Genomic DNA, 24,868 nt, shown 5'->3' with positions numbered 1-24,868 from the left:
GTTGGCACTGTTGGTTGGCTTTACCTTGGGTCGGGGACAGAGGGTGCAGTGGTCACTTCTGGTGTCGGGTTCCCATGGTCCAGCAGGTGTGGAGTCTTTTCTTTGGAGTTTCTTTCTTACTGGGCAAGTCCGCTGCCCATGGGAGACTCGAATCTTTATTGAAGGCTGGACGAGTTAGCTTTTTGTACAGGATCCTTCAAGGTCAGCAGGCAGGATTGAGTGATTTGGTCCAGGTAAGCGGCTTCTTCTTTTCCTCTTCTGGGGGCTCAACTCTTCTTTATCTGGGTCTTCTTAGGCTGTCAAAATCTGAGTTCTAGGGTTCAGTGGTGCCACCTAAATACTCAATTTAGGGGTGTTACAGGGAATTCCAGGTGGTAGTCAATGGGCTGACCACCTTGTGGATAACTACACCCTTCCTATGACCACGTCTGCTGGGAAATGGGCATAACCCTAATCCTAGTGGCCTAATTCTTTCCGAGCAAGATGGAAGAACTTGAAAAATAATGTCCACTTGAGCTCAACCACCTTAGGGGGTGGGACTGGCATGAAGTGGGCCCTACTCCTAATTCAACAACTTTTCCTGCCTTTGCTGCCACCTAAAGTGGTGTCAGGACAGGGGGCTGGTCAGCTCCACCATCGGGAGAGACCTGGGTCGTATTACAAAGGTGGCAAGGTCTTTGAAGCTCCCCACCCTGGAATTTCCATCCTGCATGGGAGAGGGGGTCACACCTCTTCCCAGAGCAGGCTTTTGTCTCAGGCCCTCGAGATCGCTGGCTCTCACCTTGGGGGGCCAGAAACGCATTTGTGGTGGCTGAGCTGATCAGGACCAGTGAGTCAGTACAATAGTGGCTGGAAGGTTTTCAGGGGGCACCTCTAAGGGGCCGTCTGTGTACATTTCTTTATAGATCCATCACTGGAATCAGTGAGGGTTTATTATTTTGAGTTGTCTGATACCAAACATCCCTGGGTTCAGAGAAGCCATCATGTAGCTGGGGAACCCTTAGCGACCTGTGTCCAGCACATGCATTTAAAATGGCTTCCCTGTACACTTACCATGTCTAAGAATCAAAAAAACATAGTAGGGGCATATTTTCTCTTGCACATATGCCCTCACGTTTAATATAATGCACCCTGCCTTAGGGCTGTAAGGCCTGCTAGGGGGATGACTTACAAATGTTGTATGCAGTGTTTGGGGACATAGCACACTGGCTGTGTTTCAGGCCGTGTTTTCAATTTTGGGAGCATCTTGTCACGTAGTCTTCAATGGCAGTCTGCATAAGCTTGGTGCTGGGTGCTTCAGAATTGCACAAGTTGTGATGCTGCTCTGAGGGGCCTTCTTCAATACCGAGGCCCTAGGTACAAATGGTGCCATTTACTAGAGACTGATAGGGGCTGAAGGGCAAGGTCACTTGGGGATCAAGTGACTGGTATCTTGTTTTAAGAAAGGAACACTGGCACTGGGGATTTGGTTGGCAGGAACCCAGTGCACTTCAGTCAAAGTTGAATCTAAAAACCAGGAAAAGTGGGGGTGTACTGTACCAGGACCCAGTTCCCTACAAGAGACCTGTGGTCAGCTTGAACAAAAAAGTTAGAGCCAAACAAGTATGGCCTCAGCTTCTTAAGGGACCAAACCACAGCAAAAGCATCCCTCTCAATGGCACGCCAAGGCTGTTCTCTGGTAAGTAACTTTCTGCTAATGAAAGCAATAGGTTGGTCATGGCCATCATCATTGGTTTGGGATAGACCCACTCCTGTGCCATGTTCAGAGTCATCTGTCTGCACTGTGAACTGCTTTGTATAATCTGAAGCTTTCATAATTGTTACTGAGCACATTGCTTCCTTCAGAGTGTCAAAAGCCTTTTGGCAGCTCACTGCCAAGTTTACATTCTTTGGCATATGTTTGGTGGTCAGTTCTGTGAGGGGAGCCACAATGGGCCCATATCCATTCACAAACCTCCTGTAGTATCCAGTGAAGCCAATGAAGGCCCTGACTTTGATCTGGTTGGTTGGAGCTACCAGTCAAGAATTGTCTGGATCTTAGGTTGTAAAAGTTTAACGTGGCCTCCACCTATAAGGTGGCCCAAGTATACACAGCTGTGCCCTGCCCTATCTGGCACTTACTTGCCTTGATAGTGAGGCCTGCACTTTTCAGAGCCTCAAGGACTTTATCAAGGTGGATTAGGTGATCCTGGCAAGATAAGCTGGGCTAAAAGATTTCCAACCATGAAGGACTTTGTTTCCCAACCTTTGGAAGGTAGCAGGCGTATTCTTTAGTCCAAAGGGCATAACAGTAAACTGATAATGCCCATCTGGGGTTGAGAATGCTGATTTGTCTTTGACTTCAGTGGTCAGAACTTTCTGTCAGTACCCAAATGTCAGATCAAAAGTACTGAGATACTTGGCTGCCTCTAATCAGTTAACTAATTCATCACCCCTAGGTATTGGGTGTGCATCAGTGTTTTGGTTACTTCTTTGAGTCCCCTATAGTCCACACAAAACCTCATCTATTTCTTTCCACACTGGGTGTAAGGTTTAGGGATTAAGGGCCAGATGTAGCAAAGGGTTTTACCCCTTCTGTGTCTATGGGAAAATGTGTTTGTACATATGGCCATAAGACTCAACTGGGCCCACCCAGGGGCTCTCAGAGGGTTCAATGACTCCCAATTACAGCATCTTGCAGACTTCAGCTTTGATGCTCTCTTTGGCATGATCAGACTGCCTGTATATTTTGTTATTCACAGGTAGACTGTCCCTCCCTAGGGTCCACATCATGTGCACACCAGTTGGTCTGACCAGGGGTCAAATACAGGAGCTCAACATACTGATGCAGGACTTGCCTGCAGGCAGCCTGCTGTTTGGTCAGAGAGGGTGTCTAAAAAGATCACTCTTTCTACTGACCCATCTTTAGGATTGTTGGAGAGGAGGGCAGGGAGATGTTCACTCTCTGCTTCCTAATCCTCATTTGAGACCATGAACATGGTCATTTAAGCCCTGTCGTGATAGGGTTTAAGGCAACTGACATGGATGGCCATCTTCGGGCTCCCCCAAGAGCCAAAGTCTACCAGATAGGTGACTTCCCCTTTTCTTTCTAGGATAGGGTAGGGCCCACTCCATGTGTCCTGGAAAATACTAGGACCCATAGGCTCCAAGCCCCACACCTTCTACCCTGGTTGTAACTCCACCAGTGCAGCCATATGGTCATATTAGAGCTTCTGGAACTCTTGGCTGGCCTCAAGGTTTTTAGTTTCTCCATGTATTCAACCATTCTGGAGAGAAGGCCAATCACATAATCCACAATGTCCTGTTTAGGCACTTTGAGACATCTCTCCTGACCTTCCCATACTAGACACAATGGTCCCATTAAAGAATGACCAAACAAAAGTTAAAAGGGGTAAAACTCTACTTCCTTCTGTGGCATTTTCCTATAGGTGAAAAACAGGCATGGTCGTAAGACACCCCATCTCCTTCTGAGTTTTTCAGGGAGTCCACCAATCATGCCCTTCGTTGTCATGTTAAATCTCTCAACAAGACCACTGGTTTGTGGGTGGCAAGGGGTAGTGAACTTATGAGTCACTCTACATACTGTCCACATGTGTCTTAGGTTACCAGACATGAAGTTTGTACCATTGTCTGACACCACCTCCTTTGGAAATCCCACTCTGATAAATATAACAATGAGGGCCCTAGCCACTGCAGGAGCAATAGTAGCCTTTAGGGGAATTGCCTCAGAATACCTGGTAGCATGATCTACTACTACCAGTATAAGTTTGTTAGCTGATGGAGTTGGAGAGTCAAGGGGACCGACACTGTCAATCTCTTCCCTTTCAAAGGGAACTCCAACCACTGGAAGTGGAATTAAGAGGGCCTTTGGGGGCCACCTGCCTTGCCATTGGCTTGACAGGTAGCAAATGAGTTACAAACGTCCTTCACTTCAGGGACATGCCTGGCCAGTAGAAGTGGTTCACCAACCTACTCCATGTTTTGGTCTGGCCAAGATGCCCAGCTAGGGTGTTGTCATGGTACAATATGAGGATGAACTCTCTATACTGCGGAGGCACCCCTAATCTCCTAGTGGCACCATGTTTGGGGTCTCTACCTTCAGTGTACAGGAGTCCCTCCTCAAAATAGGTCCTGTGGGAGCAACTGACATTTTCTTTTTCCTGATCAGCAGCTTGCTGTCTCAGGCTTTCAAGAGTGGGACAGGTCCTCTGCCCCTGGCACATTCTACCCTAGAGGGTCCCCATGGGCCCGATAGCTCTGCCTTGTAAGACCGCAGCTCCTAGGACTCACTTCCCTCTGGGACTGACAGGTCTTCTCCCTGAGGTGAAGGAACCTGATCTGGTATCTGTTTAGAAGCTGTTTCCCTGTCTTCTTGCCTTTTCTCTTGGAAGCTTAGGCCATAATACCAGGCTACAGCTCTTCTTGTTCACCCTGGCTCTGAACTCTGCTCTGTTTTTCACACACACTCATTCAGGTATACTCCGCAAAGCTGCATGGGTCTTTCTTTTGACCTCAGTCCATGCTGAGAACCCCAGATCATTGCCTATCGGACATTGTACATGAACTGGAGGAGATACCACCACCTTCTTTTATCCAGTAACCCCTCCCCATTCTAAGGACACCACTGCCATGGGATGCACCTTAGCCTGATTATCAGTGTTGAGAACTGTGTATATCACACCAGTCAAGTATTGCTCTGAGGACACCAGTTGCTCAGTCACCATGGTTGCACTGGCACCAGTGTCTCTCTTCTACTCTAACCCCATTGACATGTGGCTTTTGTCTGTTCTTTTCCAGATTACTGGGGCAGACAGACAGGGCAGCTATATCCACCCCATCCTCTGAAACTAGAGTTGCATTAGTGGGCTCACCGACATGGTCATGGCCCACCTGGAATCCCATCTGAAGACCTACCACTGCATTTACTGCAGGTGCACTAGATGCATTCATTTTGTTGGGACAGATAAGGTCTCCAGTTTAGTATAGAGTTTTGGGGCCCAACCTCCTGAGCAGGTTTTTAGGGCATTTAGTAGAGTTTTTGATTTTATATTATGTTTGATCACCCTCTTTCCCTTGGGGGGGGTGAGGCTTTTTGGTCTCTTACTTTTGGTCACACTCACCAGTGGTTGTTTTGGTCACCCTTGTTTTGACCCAGTGGCCTGCCTTCTTTCTCAACTCTTGAGAAGAAAGCAGACCTAGGTCTACGAGGTACTCATGTAACTTCTCTTGAACACAATTACTTAACAGATGTTCCTTGTTCAATAAATGATATAGCCCATCAAAGAAATGCACATTGTTACCTTTTAACCAGCCACCTAGTTTTTTCACTGAAAAGTCTACAAAATCTATCCAGGTCTGACTCCGGGTTTTTTGAGTCTCCATGAACTTGATCCTGTATTCTTCAGTGGTGACTCCAACACCCTCAATCAGGGTGTCCTCCATCAGGTAATAGGGTTCAGCATCTGCCTCATTCAGTGACAGAAGCCTATCCCTACCCTTCCATGAGAATAGCTCCCAAAGAAGAGAGCCCCAATACGTTTTGTTAAGCTGTCTCATTTTACAGGCACTCTCAAAGGCAGAAACCCATTTGGTGATATCATCACCTCCTGAGTATTTTGGGACAATCCTTTTGGGGATTTTAGGGTCAAAAGCTTCATCCCTATTTATACTTTTGCTACCACCAGAGATGGGTTCTAGACCAATGTAAGCTCTTTCCTTTTGTATAGCCAAGAGTTTAGCCTCTAATGCTATCCTCTTGGCTAGATTTGGAAGATCTGCATCTTCAGTATCTACTTCTTCTGAGGCACTACTGGCAGCATTCTCAGTGGAGGTACTGTCTGAGTGGGAAGTGACTGAGTCATTGTCAACCTCATCCACCTCTGGGTTATCATCCTCTTTCCCAGTGGGGGGATTTCTTATTGCTAAGGCCTTGTTATTTTTTTTCCAGCAACTGCTGCAGATCAGCTTTCGTGGGTTTAGGTCCCATAGCAAGTTTCCATGTTTTACAGCGTTCCTTAGGTTAGGGTATCCTAAGGTGCTGACAGGGTGCCAGGTTGAGTTCCTGGCAAGGCCCTTGCTCAGACATGGTTTTTTAAGTAGTTGAGAACTTTTTAAGGAACTTAAAAAAATGCTAAGTACTTTCTAAAGGCCTAACTTACTTTTAAAAAACATTTAAACAGTTTTACCAAGGCCTTAACAACTATTTTAAAACAATTTTAAAACAGTCTAAAAATCAGAAAGAAAATGTTTAACTAGAGTAAATTTTTGGATTCCTCTGTGGAATCACATATCAACCAAGTGGTACAACAAATGTCAAGTCTTGTAACCCACTGCTGTCAGCAATGTAGGAAGCTGGCTCTTTATGTGATATATCAATAACTAGATATACGGTGTAAAGAGTCCAGGGGTTCCCTCATGAGTAGTCAGGGGCTTGCTATGCAATCCCAAAGGGCTCTATTAGGTGGTAGTGTGGTTGTGCACAGAGGAGTGCAAGACATCTACAAATATCGTCAATAAATGAGACATACGACTCAAAAAGGAGATACACACCAATTTATAGAAAGTATCTTTATATATGTTTAGGCATCAAAGAAAAATCATTCAGGTAAGTACGTTTTTAAATATAAATTCTTTTCACTTTAAAAAGTGGGCACTTAGTGCAATTTCTAAGTTCTGCAATGTTATCCTATGGAAGGAAGAACAAGTTCTGCAAACAGGTAAAGTACAATGACTTACAAGCTATCTGCAGGAGTTAAGGTGAGTGATGGGCAAGGTCCAAGACAGCACCAGCAGGAACCACCAGCAGCACAATGGCGGCAGGGTGCAAAACAGCATCGGGAACCCAAAGCGTTTCAATGGAGATCTGGCTCTGCGGAAAAAGGCTGCAGGCTCTGGCTAGGAAGCCAGTCGGACTGAACCAACAGCAGGGCTCAGGCCTCATGATGCTCAGGTACAGGGGGACTCCTTTGGTCCTCTTCTCCACGGCCCATGGGTGACATGTGCAGAGGTGTCTTCAGGTGTTGGATTTTTGTTACCAGTGCAGTAGTGGTAGAGGGGGCCTGCATGCAGAGGCTGCATGCGTTGTCAGGGAGACCAGAAGGGGTGAAACCAATATGGACTTCAACTCGGGGACTGGGGGACTTTGTTGACACCAGTGGCCCTCTTCAACTAAGGCTGTAGGTAACGGGTGCATTGATGGCTTAGGGTGTTGGTTTTTGGCTGTTCAAAGGGCCTCAGAGTCCTTTCTTTGGAGGTTGTAGGAGAACGGGTCCACTGTTCATGGGAGGTCTTGTGTCTTTATCAAAGGCATGGAGTCCTCCCGGGTTTCTGGAGTCAACAGCTGCAGGATGAGTCAACTTTGGCTCAGTTTTTGACAAAGGATGCAGACAGGCCAGAGGGGTTGGTACCAGGTCAGCTACTTCTTCTCTCTTCTCTGCTTGCGTTGCTCTTCAGTGTCCTTGGTCTTTTGAGTTTGTCAGAATCTGTTTCTCTGGAGTCAGGGGCTCCTCTAAATACTGAATTTAGGGGAGTTCGGTAAGTGTAGGGTGGCAGCCAATAGGCTACTGTCCCTTGGGGTCACTGCACCCCTATATGACTACTTCCTGTGGAAAGTGGGCATAACCCTGTCTGGGACTTCGTAGGTATGCCATCACAATGACGGTTACATCTGAAAAATCATGTTAACCCTGTGCCGATTTTCCTACAGCATGTACTAAATGACAGTACAGGTATATGTAATAGCCGTTTAACCCACATTTACTGATAGGTAAACAAGTAGAATTGCTGAAGAGAGTTTACTTTCACTTTGCTCATGTAAGCTAAAACACAACCTGGGAGGTAAACAATAACAACTGGTGAAGAGAGTTAACTTTCAATAAGTATTAAATTACACTGCCACCGGAGGACATTTAAGAGAATGCAGCCCATCATCCCATCATCACCAACGATCCTTTTAGTATGTCCCAGAACAAAGCAGGAAATTTTAGAGTGCTCTCCCAAATGAGAGAACTGACTTTCCTTTTGTTAGACTTTTCATCCTTGGCGTGGTCTCCCTTAACTTTTTGCCTCTGTTCCCCAGGTTGTTGATGTGTGCTGGACTCTGATTTTACTGTTTTGGTTACTCTGGGCACTTTACCACTGCTAACCAGTGCTAAAGTGCAAGTGCTCCTGTTTAAAATGTGTACGTAATTGGTTCTCCATGATTGGCATATTTTTTTTACTGTTAAGTCCCTAGTAAAGTGCACTAGAGGTGCCCAGGGCCTGTAAATCAAATGTAACTAGTGGGCCTGCAGCACTGGTTGTGCCACCCACACAAGTAACCCTGTAATCATGTCTCAGACCTGCCACTGCAGTGTCTGTAAGTGTATTTTTACACTGTAAATTCGACTTGGCAAGTGTACCCACTTGCCAGGCCTAAACCTTCCCTTTTCTTACATGTAAGGCACCCCTAAGGTAGGCCCTAGGTAGCCCCAAGGGCAGGGTGCAGTGTATGGATAAGGTAGGACATATAGTAATGTGGCTTATATGTCCTGACAGTGAAATACTGCCAACTTCGTTTTTCACTGTTGCAAGGCCTGTCTCTCTCGTAGGATAACATGAGGGCTACCTTTAAATATGATTAAAGTGTAGATTCCCCTAGAGAGTAGATGACCATGTGGAGTTTGGGGTCCCTGAACTCACAATTTAAAAATACATCTTTTAGTAAAGTTGATTTTAAGATTGTGCATTTGAAAATGCCACTTTTAGAAAGTGAGCATTTTCTTGCTTAAACCATTCTGTGACTCTGCCTTGTTTGTGGATTCCCTGTCTGGGTCAGTTTGACAGTTGGGTTGTTTTTCACCTCGCACTAGACAGTGACACAAGGGGGGCTGGGGTGTAACCTGCATTTCCTGATTAGCCATCTCTGCTAGGAGGGAGGGGTGGAGTGGTCACTCTCATCTGAAAGGACTGAGTCTGCCTCTGACAATGCCGGCTCCAACCCCCTGGTGTGTGTCTGAGGCTTTGCCTGGGCAAGGCAGGATTTCACAAGTAGGTGTGAGTCCCCTTTGAAGAAAGGTAACATCAAAGACTAAAATGGGTATAAGAAGGGCACCCAAATCTACAGACTTTAGAAACACTTCTGGAACCAAGAGGAACCTCTGCCTGGAGAAGAGCTGATAGCTGAGGAAGAAGTGCTGCCCTGCCTGTGACTGTGCTTTGTGGAGCTTTCCTGCAGTGCTGCTTCAGCCAGAGTAAGAGGGCAAAGACTGGACTTTGTGTGCCTTCCATCTTGTTAAGAAGTCTCCAAGGGCTTGAGTTAGAGCTTGCCTCCTGTTGTTTGAAGTCTCAGGGACAGCAAAGACTTTTCTCTGCCAGCACCTGGAGTCTCTGGAGAGACTCCTGCTCTGACAAGTGGTGCCCTATCCAGTCCCTGGGCCCTTGAAAGAAAAGCTGGTGGAAATCCAAGAAAATCGACTTCGGACGACTCCAGACCGACGCCGCTGCTGAATCCGGTAATGCCTGCACCTGACGCCGTGACCTTCGCTGGAACGCAACGCTCTTTGCAGGCCCAACGCCGCAGCAGCCCCGCCGAAGTCCGCGACTCCGTGGAAGTTGCCGCACGACGTCGTGACCGACGCCGCTCGAAGTGCATGGATTCAACATTTGGCACAGACGCCGCGATCCCCGACTTCGCACATCGGCTTGTTTTCACTCTTCACCAAAGGTACTGTACTTGGGGGTCTACACGACTCCGTGTCCGGCACCGCTGGTGTCGGCTTGTTGGGAACGACTTTGTCACGACACCGTGTTAACATCTCATCGAAGCATTTTTGTTTCTAAGCGCTATTTTTGAGTTTAGTCTCTAAAAATTCATAACTTGACTTGTGTATGTCGGATGTTTGTCGTTTTGGTCTTGTTTTGTTTAAATAAATATTTCCTATTTTTCTAAACTGGTGTTGTGTCATTTTGTAGTGTTTTCATGAAGTTACTGTGTGTGCTGGTACAAATACTTTACACCTAGCGCTCTGAAGTTAAGCCTACTGCTCTGCCAAGCTACCAAGGGGGTAAGCAGGGGTTAGCTGAGGGTGATTCTCTTTTACCCTGACTAGAGTGAGGGTCCTTGCTTGAACAGGGAGTAACCTGACTGTCAACCAAAGACCCCATTTCTAAAACCTTTGTCTTCCCTTTTAAGGTGATCCCAGGCTGGCTCATCCTCTGATTTATAAGACTTTGACTTGAACTGAATGTCATATTACGTGAAGCATCACATTTTGATTAATCAAGACTAATCTGATATTGCATTCTGTAATCTATTAACATTTAGTAAACCTACTTGCTTTGAACCTTAAACATTCTCTAACTTTCTTGTAGACCCTACTCTCCCTCTCATCTATTGAATAAAGATTACATAAAACCTAGACCACGAACATGAGAGCACAAAATATAGTATCCAGGAAAAGTGAAAGATAAAAAGAGGGGTAAAAAGGCCCCAAGAAGGTGACAGGAAAAAAACAAACTGAACAAATGAATTTGAGACAAGAAAGTGAGGTAAATAAGAGAGGAAAAGACGAAAACAAACTTGCTGGAAAAGAACCAGGAGAGAGAAGGGTTAGAGGGGTGAATGAATGAGAACAAAAGTGAGTGAGAGATCGATTACGGTGAGTAGAAGGTGATAGTGGAAAATAGGGCTGTGGAAGATGGTGGCAGAATAAAGGGGAGCAAAATAAAGGCGGGGAGTACAAAAAAGGAAAGAGAACATAATGGGCCAGAGAATCAAACAAGGTGAAGGAAAATACGTTGAACGATATATGTGTGTCAGCAAGAGAGCAGGGGTGTAAGAAGTGCTTTTAATCTATCTCTTTTACATTTTATGTTTTGTAAATGTATTTGAAGAAAATAGATTGCTCTCCATCTAATTTGTTTTGGTTTAACCCTTGACTTTGGATATTCTATGTAATTGAAGGCAAATGTTGCTAAACCGCGTAAAATGAGTGCAGTTTGGGTGATATAGGTGTGGCCAATACCTTTCCTGTATAGGTCGCTGCCCTCATGGTAAATCATGAATGCCCGATGACGAACATGCATAATTGCTGAACTCCTGCTCGCTCATCCTTACTCCTGCATAGTGATCCAATGAAAAAGACTTGCTAGAAGTATGTCTTTGACAAGAATGGTGTGATGCCACCACTCTCTTGCCAGGGACGAAAACGTGTACATACAAACTACAACTAAAACCAAAAACACCTTTTAGAAGCAATTATCAAGGTGTTATCTACCTATGTGCATTCTTCTCAAGACTTTGTCACGGCTCCCTTCAATCAAATGGAAAAATATAACACTTTTTTAAAACCAAACACAGATTAAATGGAGGCTCTCTCTTTCTAGTCCACCCCTTAAATTGTATGGCCTGTAGGGAGCTAAAACAAGAATCTGGAAAGCCAATAGGACTCAATTTAGTTTGCTAACACATATAAAGACTGGCATCTACAAATGTGCAATCGTACATGCATTCGCTGTGTGGAGCAGAGAAAGGGAGCGGTAGGGAAATGTAATTCATTGCTATGCAAGCACTCTGTTGGACACTAAGCGGGAACCACCAGTCGTTCTCCTACCTTGCTTCAAAGAACAATGACACACTGGACCGCCCAACCCCCTGATCTTAGCTGCAGCAAATTACTGTAATAAGTATGGAAGAAAAAGCAAAAAGAAAAAAAATATTAATTTACAAATTGGCATCTCATTTGCCGAAAATGCTTATCACCTATGTGCCGCTCATAGACATGACAGGAACCCGCGACCATCAGTAATTGTTCTGTCTGTTCCGGAATAACAAAACAGTACACAATACAGTTCATTACTCTGCACCAGAATGAAAAAAGATAGTCTTGGCAACTCTTCGGATATCACTAACTCCAATTCATGGTCAAATATTCCTTTCCTGTTCCCTGTCACCATCATCTTTTTTGGGTCAACATGTAATGGTGCTTGGAGCATTCATGGTGAGCATAGTGTAGTCAATACATACTCTGATGGTCTTGGCTGCAGCCTTCTCCAGCCGTTGGCATCTTTTACTCAGGAAGCTGCAGCCCTTGCTGAGATATGACCATTCACTTCTTGGTTCATCCCTCAATAACAGTTTGGTCTCATCTTCTTTCTAAGGAATACTTGAGTGTATCCTTCCACCACCATTGGAAAAATGAGTGACTATTTCACATCTAAAAAGAATGATCTCTCATCACATAATTAATTAATTATCTGATTCATTGCATACACAATGAAATCCTTTCTTAGATCAAGCCTGGGATTGCAAGCGCTAGTGCATGTGTCTCGCTTGCGAGACTCTGTTGTGTGCAGTAAAGGGCTTGGAGCCGGTCTGTTGCGCATGGTTTGCGACACTCTTCTTGACAGCTTTGATGCTGGGCATGCCTTGATGAATTACGTTGCTCTACACAGAGGAACAAGCACTGATTGATTGAACTTAATTTTAACTCTGCTCGCAATGTGATCGAGGTACTATTATGCTTTTTTTTAACTTAGCCCTGCCAAGTGCCACAAATCAGGGGTTAGGGTAACTTATTTTAGAGTTAGTCCCTGCATTGAAACAAGGAGCAGCTACCTGTTTAAAACTGAAAAATGAAATGCCCCAATTTTCATTTATTGTAAGCGTGCCAGTGTTGTATCCTTCTGCTGTTAATAGTTTTATTTTGGAGGCTAATGGCTTGTTATCCACCTTTATTTGTTACGCGTGTCAGATGCCTTATAAAGTAGACCCCTTTACTTGGCTGGCGTAAAACAGAGAGGTAGGAAGAATGTTGGCTACAGCTGCAACATATGCAGGCGTTTCCATTGTGCCAAGGCTGCTGGAGTTATAGCGGGTTACAACAAAGGCAGTTTTTAACACTGCAGAAAGAGTTGCACGCAAGTCATTAACAGTCCCGTGGTCAATATGTGTCTTTAAGCTGGCCTAATAAATCAATCAGATGAGGAAATCAGTCTTTTTTGTGTGCTGCAAATAACACAGGCAGTTGCGCTCCTGTATATTTCGTGGTATGTGACACTTGGAAGTGAGATGTGCATTTCAACCCCACGCAAGTATCAGCAGGCTATAGGCCGGTCTGTTTACTGAGTCTAGAGTATTTATCACTTTATGGTTTTGAACATCTTCTAAAAATCGTATATATAACTTTTAACATTTGTAGCTAATACATGAATTTGTGTGAAGATATGCTTGTGTATATATTAATATGTGTGTATTTATAGCACTTAGAAATGTCTTCATAGCTTCTAACCATCCTTAGCATAATGAAAGACAGAAAAAAAGGTAACATTCTACACTCATTCATTTATGTTTCCATGTAGCTCATTGATGCCAGTTTCGAACTCATTGAGCTGTAGCACAATGATTATAACGTATAACCTTCTGATATTACACAAAACACTCCAGCAAGGACATCAACCCACTGAGCAGTCTGCATAAAATATAAGTGTCACCTGCATGTTATACCTTGTGCCTTAACCCTCTGTGCTATTTCATGATGAGTCAAGTGTGTGACTAACCTACCATAGAGTTCGCCTGCAAGTGCATTAACCACCAGGTAGGTTTCTGGTTCTCTGTTACAGGGGTTTTGCAGCAATTTCAAGGGCCTTTTTGAGTCTCTCATTGCTCAAGAAGTTATTTTGATATTTATCTCTTTACATGGTCTTCATTACTTGATTTTACTTACAAGACAGTGCCAATCAAAGTGTCACACATTTGGCAATAGAATGTTACTCATAAGAATGCTGAAAGCATGAAAATGTCACACATAAGCAATCTGAAAACTTGGCAGCTTTGTTTACTTTTAGTGCCCTCCAAACTGAAGGCTTGTGTGACTGGCAGAAACGTGCTAAGCAGGACAAACCAAATTGCAAAGTTTTATTTTTTTAAAGCAAACTTCCTTTTCTTTTGTCATGGCGTCTTTTCTCACTTTCAACTCATATTTTCTTTGTTTTTGCTTGTGAGCGCTCTTTTCAAAAGATTACAATTAACTTGTTTGAAATACTACAAAGCAATACTATTTCTTTATTATTTGTAATTTCTGAAATGATTCTTTACCACATAATCACGCATTACATCCCAATCCACCCCAATCTGCCCCATTACAATTCACCCTAATCCACCCCACTTTACCCCACACCAATCCACCCCACTCCAATCCAAACCACTCATCTCAATCCAATCCACTCCAATCCATCTCATTCCTTCCAACCCACCCCAATCTAATCTGCCCCACTCCGATTCTCCTCACTCCAATCAAAAATAATCTGCACCTCTCCAATCTGAAACAATATGACCCACTCCAATCTTCCCCACTGTAATCCAAAACAATCTGCGCCACTCATTTCCACCTTGCACCAATCTGCCTAACTTTAATCCAAACAACTCTCCCACACTCCAATCAGTCCCACTCCAATCTGCCACACTCCTATCCAAAACAATCTACCCCACTCAAATCCACCCCACTCCAATCTGCCCCACTCCAATCCAAATGAATATGCCCCTCTCCAATCTAATCCACCTCACCCAATCAAATCCACCCCACTCCATCCCAATTCACCCCACTCTAATCCACACCACTCCCATCCAATCTACCCCACACAAACCCAATACACCCCACTCCAATCCATTCCACTACAAACCACCCTAATCTGCCCATTCCTACCTGCCCCACTCCAATTCAAAACAATCTGCTCTACTCCAATCCAAACAATCTGCCTCACTCCAATCCACCTCACTTCAACCTAATCCAATCAACCCGACTCCATCCCAATTCACTCCACTCCACTCCAGTCCACCGCACACCAATCCAATCCACCCCACACCAAACCATGCACCACAATCCAGCCCAGTTCAATCTACACCACTCCACACTCACCTCACCCCAATCTAATCATCCCCACCCCAATCCACTCCAGTCCAATCCACCCCACCCCACTCTAGTCCATTCCACCCCACTCCAATGTAACCTACCCTACTTCAATACAACCCATCCTACTCAATCCAAATCACCAACTCCAATCAAGTCCACTGCTACCCAGTCCATCTCACTCCAATCCAATCCACCCCTCTCCAATACAATTCACTTTAATCTGCCTCACTCCAGTCCAATTCAGTCCACATGAATCCACCCCACTTCAAGCCACCTTAATCTATCCCACTTCGATCCAGTACACCCCTTGCCAATCAATCCACCCCACACTAATCCAAGCCACCCCACACTAATCCAAAATACCCCACTCCAATCCAATTGACACCAGTCCAATCCAACCCACTTCAAACCACCACAATCCACTCCACTCTAATCCACCCCACCTACTCCAATTGACCCCAATCCAATCCACCGCATCCCAATTCACTCCACCCCACTGCATTCCAATCCATCCATATCCAATGCATCACACTCAACCCAATTCGCCCCACTCAACCTTAATCCACCCCACTTACTCCAATCCACTCCACTACACCCCAATCTGATCCACCTAACACCAGTCCACCCAACTCCAGTGCAATTCACCCCACACCAATCCAATCCACCTCACCTCAATGCAATCCACCCCAGTTCAATCCACCCCACACTGCTCCAATCCAAACCTCCACTGCCCCAATCCACTCCAACACTCTCTGCCACTGAACCATTGAACTCTACTCCCGACTACTCAACTCTACAACACTCTACTCCCTCCTTCCACTCTGACAGTCCACACCACTAACTTTTAGCTATTCTGAACAGCAGCCACACTGGTATACGACATGGCATAAAACTTTGCCAAAGCCAATAGTTCTTGTATACGTGACACCTATTGGCTTTGCCAATGCTTGTTTAAATAGTTTCCCACTAGATTAGGCTTTTTTTATTACTTTTATTAGCACTCGAGTGCAAACGTCAAACCTAAAGGCTTTGCCAATACTCGTTTTTATTGTATGCACCTTTTCTTCCTACATGCTTTATTTCCTTGTCCATACATCTGAGAATGAAGTTGAGTATGATACATACTATTGATAGTTGAATAATGTTGTGAAGCGCGTGCTGGGTCACTGTTGCCTTTTAGTGTACAGTACAAAAACCCACAATTGTATTTTGGGGTGTCGTATGTTTACACCTGATTACCATTATGTGAGGAATGGATAATTTTATCGTTTTTTAGAATGTAAATGTTTGAATGATGTTGAACAAGCTTGCTTCTTCACAGAAAAGCATATCCTTGGAATTATGAATTAGTTCAGGCGAAATTTAAATTAAGCCCATGTAATTCAGGTTAGTCCGTGATTTTTGATTTACCCCTCTAACCCGAATTTCCTGAAATTAGGACATTACTCCACATTATATAGTTATGCTGTGCAGGGCCGGATTGGGAACCCAAAGCAGCCCTGGCAATTTTCTTGGACCATCTCTGGGGAGATGAGGTGGAGACTGCTGCTCTGCTGCTTTTATTACTGAAAGCCAATATTACAGCACGTTTGCAAAACCGGCTCCAATAGAAAAACTGCACCCCGACCCCCCCATCTCTGTAAAACCGGCCCCAACCTTCCCATTCTCCTGGGTAAATGCCCGACGCCCGCTTCGGTCAGTCCGGCTCTGATGCTATATTCATTGCAAAATTATAGCGCAGAAGCATGGGAACAATGCACAGGTTCAGAACGCAAATGGTTGTTAGCGCAGCTTGTGGTTTTGACACTATTTTTTGAATGAAATACATCCTTCTGTTCAAAATGGACACAACGGCATATTTCACTCTAAAACACAGCTCTAAATGCCAGATTTGGACTTTGCAAAATCCCATGTATTTTCACGTACTTTTCCTGAAAAGTTTACGAGAAACTAGGGCCATATGTACAAACACTTTTTCCCATAGACACAGAATGGGTAAAAACCTTTGCTACATCTATAAATTATGCAAATTGCGCACCACAACTATAAATGCAACTGTTTGCTCAGGGACTTGCACACTTATTCCACACTGGGCTCCATTAAAAACAACACCTTTGCAATCTGAAATAACTTGTTACAGGTCAAAGAACGGTGCTCTCTAGACTTACGCTTGGTCCAGCAACACCGGGCATTCCTGGCTGACCATCAGGGCACTGGCAGTTGGAGGCAGGTAAGACTCTCTCCAACGGGCACTGCCATAGGAAAAGTTAAAAAAAATTAGGCAAGTAAACTTCTCTCAAGTTATACTGTAAATAAGACATGTAATTTGATTTGTACTTACCCTTTTATCATCCTGCCAGAAATAGAAGGAAAAGAAAAGTTCATTAATATCACTACCGAGTCTGGCCACGCATGAGAGAATGCAGAAGGCTCATAGGACTATTCCCAAAACATGCCGAACATTACTCCTCCTGTAGGAGTGTTTTCTCAGCTTTCATTCTTGCCAGATGCCCCTAAAAACTTCACAATCAGGTCTCTATTTTTTAGGCTGGGTGTACACTTGATATAAGGACCTTTCGCAGCCCGGTGTCGCTGTTTAATATCATAGGGACAACATTATGGAATTGGACCAATGGAAACATCGACAGCACATTTACCAAAGGGATCCAGACGAATATTTATGCTGCGTATTTGTATAACTTGCTGAAAAAAGTTACAGTGGCTTTGGAATTCACGGACTATTAGCACTTCATTGAAGCAGCCCATCCCTTGATGTTTCTTTGATGCATATGCAAACACAGCTGGGTATGGACAGAATGGAACAGCGACTGCCAAGGGAAATGTGGAGTGTCACTAAGCAGAGAGAGGGCAGAAGGCTTCATGTTGAAGGCAAGTATCATGGATGCTTGGTTGACTGCTGAGTCTACTATGGAAGAGGGTACTCGGGGCCTCACAGGCCCGTTATTCCACCAAGCATTTCCCCGTGGGCTGGAGCCCATGACCGCTCCTGGTGCCTCTGTCACTTTCCCTAGAAGTTAATTGCAATAGGCACAGGGAGGCTGAAGAACAGAGAGAGAGCGAGAGAGTGATCAGACATGAAAAAGAGAGAGAGTAGACCATGGGTGAAAGAGAATGGATGGCTTGAAAGAGAGAGAGAGAGACTGAACAATGGGGGCCGGTTTGAGCATTTCTTTTTACCAGAGGTGCTTTTGGTTCCCCAATCCGGCTCAGGGGGTACTGACATGACATAGGAGGATGTGCGTGCATTACCTATATTACCATGTGCTCTTGAAGGTGTAAGGTAGAGCAGGTAGAGGAGACTCCTACATCTAGTCTAGGTCAACGCCACTGTCTGCTATGAGTGCACATACTTTCTGGGGTCATTTGAGCAGCATCACTGGGTAGTGTCAAGGGATCAAAGCAGTCCCCAGGATGTTTACCGCAATGGATGGCATGAAGCAAAGCCTTGAGACAGCAGTCACAGGTATCGAGGTAGAAGGCCTCTGGTTGTGGAAGGTATATGCAAAGGGGGAGATGAGAGATTTCACAACATTTTAGAAAAGAAAACTGGAATTTGAGGTGAATGGGCACTCGAGCATGCGCCCCTAGCTATGGGGCAAGGCCAACCAACATCCTGCGACTTTAAAGTTTGTTTTGAGGCAAGCCACAACCGCTACATGTCAAGTACACTAAACAATCCTCTAATTAGTCCGTAACTCTCACTCTTCTGTTCCACTACTCCCTAGCTGTGAGCACCAGTCACAAATTAACAGTAGAAGTGACTGAACTGTCTTTGTCACATATATTCTTCAGTCAACACAAAAACTAACATCTGACATGCATTTTCACAATGGAAGGAATACGCCTATATGGCCCCCTCCATATATCTTTTGGACCATACACTTCAACTAAGCATAGACATAGGTGCAGTTCACTAGGTCTCTAGTCATGCAGAGTATTTCATAGTTCAGTTTGGCAATTCGTATCCAAAAAGGGGTTGTAGAGGTAACAGTCAATATTCCTGCAGCAGAATACCATCTGCCCAACTAGCTCAGTCTTTCATGTGTGTGGCCCTGTTACCTGCTCACAGGCGTGCTGTACTGGTGGGCATTCATCTGGTTTGCGCTATCAGCAGCAACTCCGGAGACAAGGGACTTTAGCAGCGGCTTCCCTCAGGACTCAAGGTGAGGATGTCAGAGCTGCCTGGTCAGTGCCCACCTTGTCATATGTGACCTTTGGGCAGAAACCAAGAAGTGCACAGTGAGGGCAGTCGCAGCCTCTGAGTCAGGATTACACAGGCTGCTCATGTGGCAGGTGTAGCTTCTTGGCGGACACCAGGCTTCCACTTTAGAGGTGATGGCAGCTCCTCCTAAGGCTTCAATTGGAGCTGGGAATAGCAGCACCAGGTTTTGCAGCACATGGTCACTTCTCAGACTTGATTCCAATGTGGGGACATGGGTCGACTCCAGCTTCAAGCCAAAGGCCAGTCAGCAAAATCTGGCTGTTCTGCACACCGGGGATACAGCTGCTTTCTCCTCCTGGGTAATCTCTCCTGCTGCAGTGCCAGACACTCTCGTTCCCTCTTTGAGCAGGCAGACAGGATTCAAGGGGCTAGGCAGGCCTTGGGCTTCTCCAACAATTTGTGCAGCCTTCAGCTGATTTCCACTCAGAGACCGGCTGTCCTGTGTCCAGCAGCCCTGGCTGCACAACAATGTTTTTGGATCTCTGCAAAGCACTCCCTTATTTGTTCATCAAGAACTTGGAACTGAAAGGGAGGCTCTCTTTTAAATTTAAATGCCATTTTCTGACTGCTCCTCAAACACAGCCTTGGTGCATGGTGATGGGTGTCACAGTAGGTAGCACTGTGGCTGGCTGTAAGCAGGAGTATCTAAAATGAGGGCAGAGTGGACTGTGAGATCTGTGCACATAGCTGTCAGCAGCAGTCCCACCACTCACCCCTACCATCTTTCAAATAGCAGTACTCAGGAAGAACTAATCAGCAGCCCTTTACTAACAAGATCCTCATTGAATTACTAAAGTCAGCTCTGTCTCCATCTGACATCTCTTCAGTGTGTGGATCTCCACCTTCCATCCACAGGAATGCTCAATACACTTTCATTGTCTTGTAAAACTGTAAAAATCTCCATCTTGAGCCATGCTACACCAGAGGCCATTCAAAATGGAGCCTACTGGTCCTAGTACTCAGACTCCTATCAAACACAGACTCCTACCACTATATACATGTTACACAGTCACTGCACATACACACAACTCAAAATGCACACAGAATGTCAGAGCAAGGTTCTGGGGTTCACATAAAAGTGGAGCTTTAAATGAGAGGGCTCTGTAGACTCTTCTTACCCTTACAGAGACAACATTATGACCACACTTGGTATACTGCCACAACCGGATTACGTGATTCACCGTAGGCATGAACAGTAGTTTTACACTCATTATGAGTGCATGCTTTGTGCACCCCTCCAGGTGATGGAACAGGTTCTAAAACTCTCATTAAAAGAAACAGACACAGGCCTCCATGCACACACTACATTATTGGGATGTCAGGGCAAATGTGAAAGTCGGGATATCAATTTCACATGCAGTCAAGCATTCAGGGCAGTCTAACCTGCAGAGTAAATTTTAGTCCAAACAGCTAACTAACCAATTATTCTGTACCACCGTAACCCCCATGACACACCCTAGCACAGGGCTTTAATAGTCTGTAATTTGAGCAGGTTCTATTTGTTTCATATTCTCTTCCTTCTTCTACTCCCTCACCTCTAAAGGAACCCCTAATATGTAGTCAGTACCTTCAAAAACTTCCCATCCAGGACAAATAACATATAAAAACATAATTTGTGGTTTCTTCTATACAGTGGTGGAAGCAGTATTTCTATCTTCCATTTTGTATATCCTAGACAAGGCTGGACATGATTTTGGAATGTACTCTGCACTGTTTCTAAATAATCTACATACTGGTTCTTGTGGGTTTTAGGCACATTTCTCAAACTCTATTTTACACTTCATCTGATGGAGATACGAAGTGTGCTTCATAAAAACATATCTTCTATTCCTTTTCCAATAATTCGTGTTACAGATATGTGTGTCTGTAGTTAGTGGGATTGTGCCTCAGCACGCATAAGAGAGACGTGGGCCCATGTGAGGTGTTATCACTTTACCAGTGAATTTTCTTTTAACCCACGGCAGTTTTGTGACATGTAGATGTGGTTTTTGTGTACAAATGACATCAGAAGGCATGGCGATGTTTATTGTTGCTTGTGCCCCTCTTCATTTATGAAAACAGTGCGGCCAAATGCTTTTAGGTGCACAGGATGTATTTAGAGGTCACATGCCCTGCCATGTTTATTGTCACATTGTAGTTTCATTCAATATGTAGGCATTATGGATGTTTGGCCAGTGAAGTGTGTTAAGATGGACGCGTTTTTTTCATATCTGGAAATGGCAGATTTTGTTGTCATCTACAAAGTTATATTTCGCTGTTTTCTTACACACTAGTTTCTGTCGAACATGCAACTGACTTCTGCGCATGTCCATACGGTAGGAGCCGGGGCCGGCTTTGGTTGGGGGGGCGACTGGTGTGGTGGCACTGGGCGCTGACCTGGAGGGGGTGAGTAGTTACTTGGGGGAGGGGTGGCTTTGTTTAGCAATACGTTATGTTATAAAAGCACCTGATGTTGCGTCCCCTTGCCTAGCTTTCAGGCAGCAATAAACAAATATAAAGATAACTCTTGTGATTAATGTTTCTACTACAGAGATAGATGGAAGTTTTGTCTAGTGGCAGTTTTGATTCTTCATAAAGTAGCGCAGAGGGTTATGCCTGCCCCATAGAACAGATCTGTGTTTTATGTGATTAGCTGAGTGGATTTGTAAAGCCAGTCTTTGCTAGTGCTGTTATTCAAATTTAGGGGCATATTTATAATGCTCTAGCGCCACTTTGCGCCACATTAACATCATCATTTTTTATGTTAATGTGGCCCAATGAGACCGAAATCCCAGCGCCATATTTACAGAGTACAGCAATGCATGCATTGCGCCACTCTGTAACCCTTTGCGCTACATTATGCCTGTGCCAGGCATAATGCTTGCAAAGGGGGTGTTCCCCCGTAAGGGGAGCCGGAAAAATGCCACAAGGAAATCTATGATATTTCCTTGTGCCATTTTATACAGCACTTTTAATGCCTGCTCAAGAGTAGGCATTAAAAGAGGGAATGGGCCCCTATGTACTCTGCAGGAGTAGCGCCAACATTTTGGCACTACTCCTGCAGAGTACATCAGTAGCGTCATGAAAAATGATGCTATTGCCCCTACCCTGCGCCATGGTGCACCATATTTTAAATACGGTGCACACATGGTGATGGTAGGGGGGTACTAAGGGATGCAGGGAAAGTGTGCGCTGCACTTGGTGCAGCACCACTTTCCATACATCTACCCCTAAATGTATGTGAGTGAGGGGCATATGAGCAATGAGGGGCTGTTTTGTCTGGTGGCAGTGAGGGAATTCAAGGAGAAGGTCATGGGGGGGTGCCAACGAAGATTTTTGCACTGGGCGTCACCAGCGTTAAAACCTGTCCTGGCAGGAACACCTGTGTGAGCACTGACAGTAGACACTCCAGTGTAAAGTTGGATTTGCTTCCCTAGTTGCTGTTGGGATAATACAAATGAAGTTAACTCATTATTGTTTGACTCTCATGATGCAATCTCCTCTCCGCTTTGAGGCTGCTGACATGGAGATGAAGTATGTTGAGTTGTTTAAATGGCCACCCTGTTTTTTCTGTTGTTATATGAAAAAAATCAAGGTGTCTGTCCGTTAACTAGGCATGTGCTTTACTCCAATAAACTTCTGTAAGTAGCCAATCTCTATTAAGGGAATTAAGGCAATAAGGCCCATATTTCTACTTTTTGACGCACAACTGCGCCAACGCAGTTGTGCGTAAATTTTTTTACCGCCAGCTAACGCCATTCCAACGCACCATGCGGGCGCCTTATTAATGGAATGACGTTAGCCGGCGCTGCGGACTGGTGTGCGTAAAAAAAAAATGACTCACACCAGGCAGCGCCGGCGTATGGGAAAATGGGGGTTGTGCGTCAAAAAATGGTGCACGTCAGGTCTGAGGCAAAATTCAGGCCTCAAACCGGATTTGCGCCATTTTTTTTGACGCCCAAACTCCATTGACATGACTCCTGTCTTAGCAAAGACAGGAGTCATGCCCCCTTGCCCAATGGCCATGCCCAGGGGACTTATGTCCCCTGGGCATGGTCATTGGTCATAGTGGCATGTAGGGGGGCCCAAATCAGGCCCCCCTATGCCACAAAAAAAATCGGAAAAAATACTTACCTGAACTTACCTTTACTTCCCTGGGATGGGTCCCTCCATCCTTGGGTGTCCTCCTGGGGTGGGCAAGGGTGGCAGGGGGTGTCCCTGGGGGTAGGGGAGGGCACCTCTGGGCTCCTTTCGAGCCCACAGGTCCCTTAACGCCTGCCCTGACCCAGGCATTAAAAAACGGCGCACATCAGGCCGTGCGCTGTTTTTTAAGGCCCACCCACTCCTGTGCGTCAAAATGACGTCAGAGTATAAATAAGGGGCACAGGCCTTAAAGTCATTTTTTGGAAGGGAACGCCTACCTTGCATATAATTAACGCAAGGCTGGTTCCCCCTTCTAAAAAATGATGCACATGGTGGAATTTTGACGCCCGCTGGGTCGGACGTCAGAGTATAAATATGGGGCAGGGTTTGTGCCGATTGTGCGTCAACATTTTTTATGCACATTCGGCGCAAACAGAGTATAAATATGCCCCTAAGTGTGCAAAACATGTTTCTGAATCATCAGGTACCAATCTCTAGTGTAGCCCTATGGACAGAAACATGATTCTCCACCTTAAATTGCCCTATAGTGACAACAGTATTACCAAATGTGGCCAGTGCTTAATTTGTCAAAAAATAAGTGCCAGGGCCCTTGTCAGGAGGGCACTGAGCTTGCACCACCAATTCCCCCTGCCAGTGCTGCAAATAACAGTACCAACACAACTTCTAATCATCACACTCTTATATGTGTGATAATTCACACTACTCCAAGCCATCAAATGCTACAAAAATGGCTTGGGTGGCAGGTATTAGTCTGTTTTAATATATATCCACTTATTAACTGTTGTTGTTTTCAACCCATAATTAGATACACGGCCCCACCATAAAGAGGACTGTCATAAGGCCCAGTGTTGATAGTTAAGTGTTGGTGCTGAGCACCAATACCACTGGCTCAAATTAAGCAGTGGTGATAATACCACATTTCTTTCTGGGGTCAAGACCTACAAGTTGAGCTGGGAATTTTATGTATGGGAAAGGGCCTGGAGCTGAGTTTGCTTACAGAAATTGGTGCAGTTGAACTGCTTTTTGCATCTCATGCCTAATTTCCTACAAACCTAAATCAGATTAAGTTCCTCCGGTGAAACACCTATCCAATATTACTGATGCCTGCAGCATCTGTAACACCAGATGCAATATTACCACATGCAGCAATTCCTAGATTGAGGCCACCTGCAGTGAGAGCCTAAGAACTCTTTTTCCTTCTGTGAACCACTGTGCACATCCTAATTTCTACCAATATCAGTCAAGTGAACAGTCATAAAATATACTTGGCTTGACTGACATTTCTAACAGTAGCTGTATATTTCCACTTATGCAGTCTGCGAAGGCTTAACTGGGGTCATTGCAATTATGAAGCAGGAGGGGACTAACTTGCGTTTCAGCAAGAGAAGGCACATTTTGTGGCTTGATGCACCACATTTTGTGACAGTATTACTTCATTATTAGTCTTTTTTTACCCATGTAAACACTACGTTGCCAAAGGTTTCACCGCATTAGTACTACTTTACCACTCGAAATCTATCACAATCAGCTACTGAAAATTCACTGGTCATCATTCATAAGATTGATCTTTTTGAGTAGTTTGACCAATATCAAT

At 44.9% G+C, this 24,868-nt stretch overlaps 1 protein-coding gene across 1 annotated transcript in view; it reads right to left on the bottom strand.

Annotated features, from left to right (window-relative positions):
- The window catches only part of LOC138267863 (collagen alpha-1(XXI) chain-like), a 603,972-nt gene that overhangs the window by 206,224 nt on the left and 372,880 nt on the right, over window positions 1-24,868 (bottom strand). The window contains exons 8-9 of the mRNA XM_069217091.1: window positions 17,230-17,241; window positions 17,057-17,140 (exon numbers count right to left, since the gene is read on the bottom strand). Coding sequence (XP_069073192.1) covers window positions 17,057-17,140; window positions 17,230-17,241 — 96 coding nt within the window. The remainder of the gene's footprint in view (window positions 1-17,056; window positions 17,141-17,229; window positions 17,242-24,868) is intronic.

This window comes from Pleurodeles waltl, chromosome 2_1 (genome assembly GCF_031143425.1).
Source record: "Pleurodeles waltl isolate 20211129_DDA chromosome 2_1, aPleWal1.hap1.20221129, whole genome shotgun sequence".
Taxonomy (NCBI): Eukaryota; Metazoa; Chordata; class Amphibia; order Caudata; family Salamandridae; genus Pleurodeles; species Pleurodeles waltl.
The sequence above is the reverse complement of the archived record's forward strand: the minus strand, read 5'-3'. Positions and strand labels throughout refer to the sequence as shown.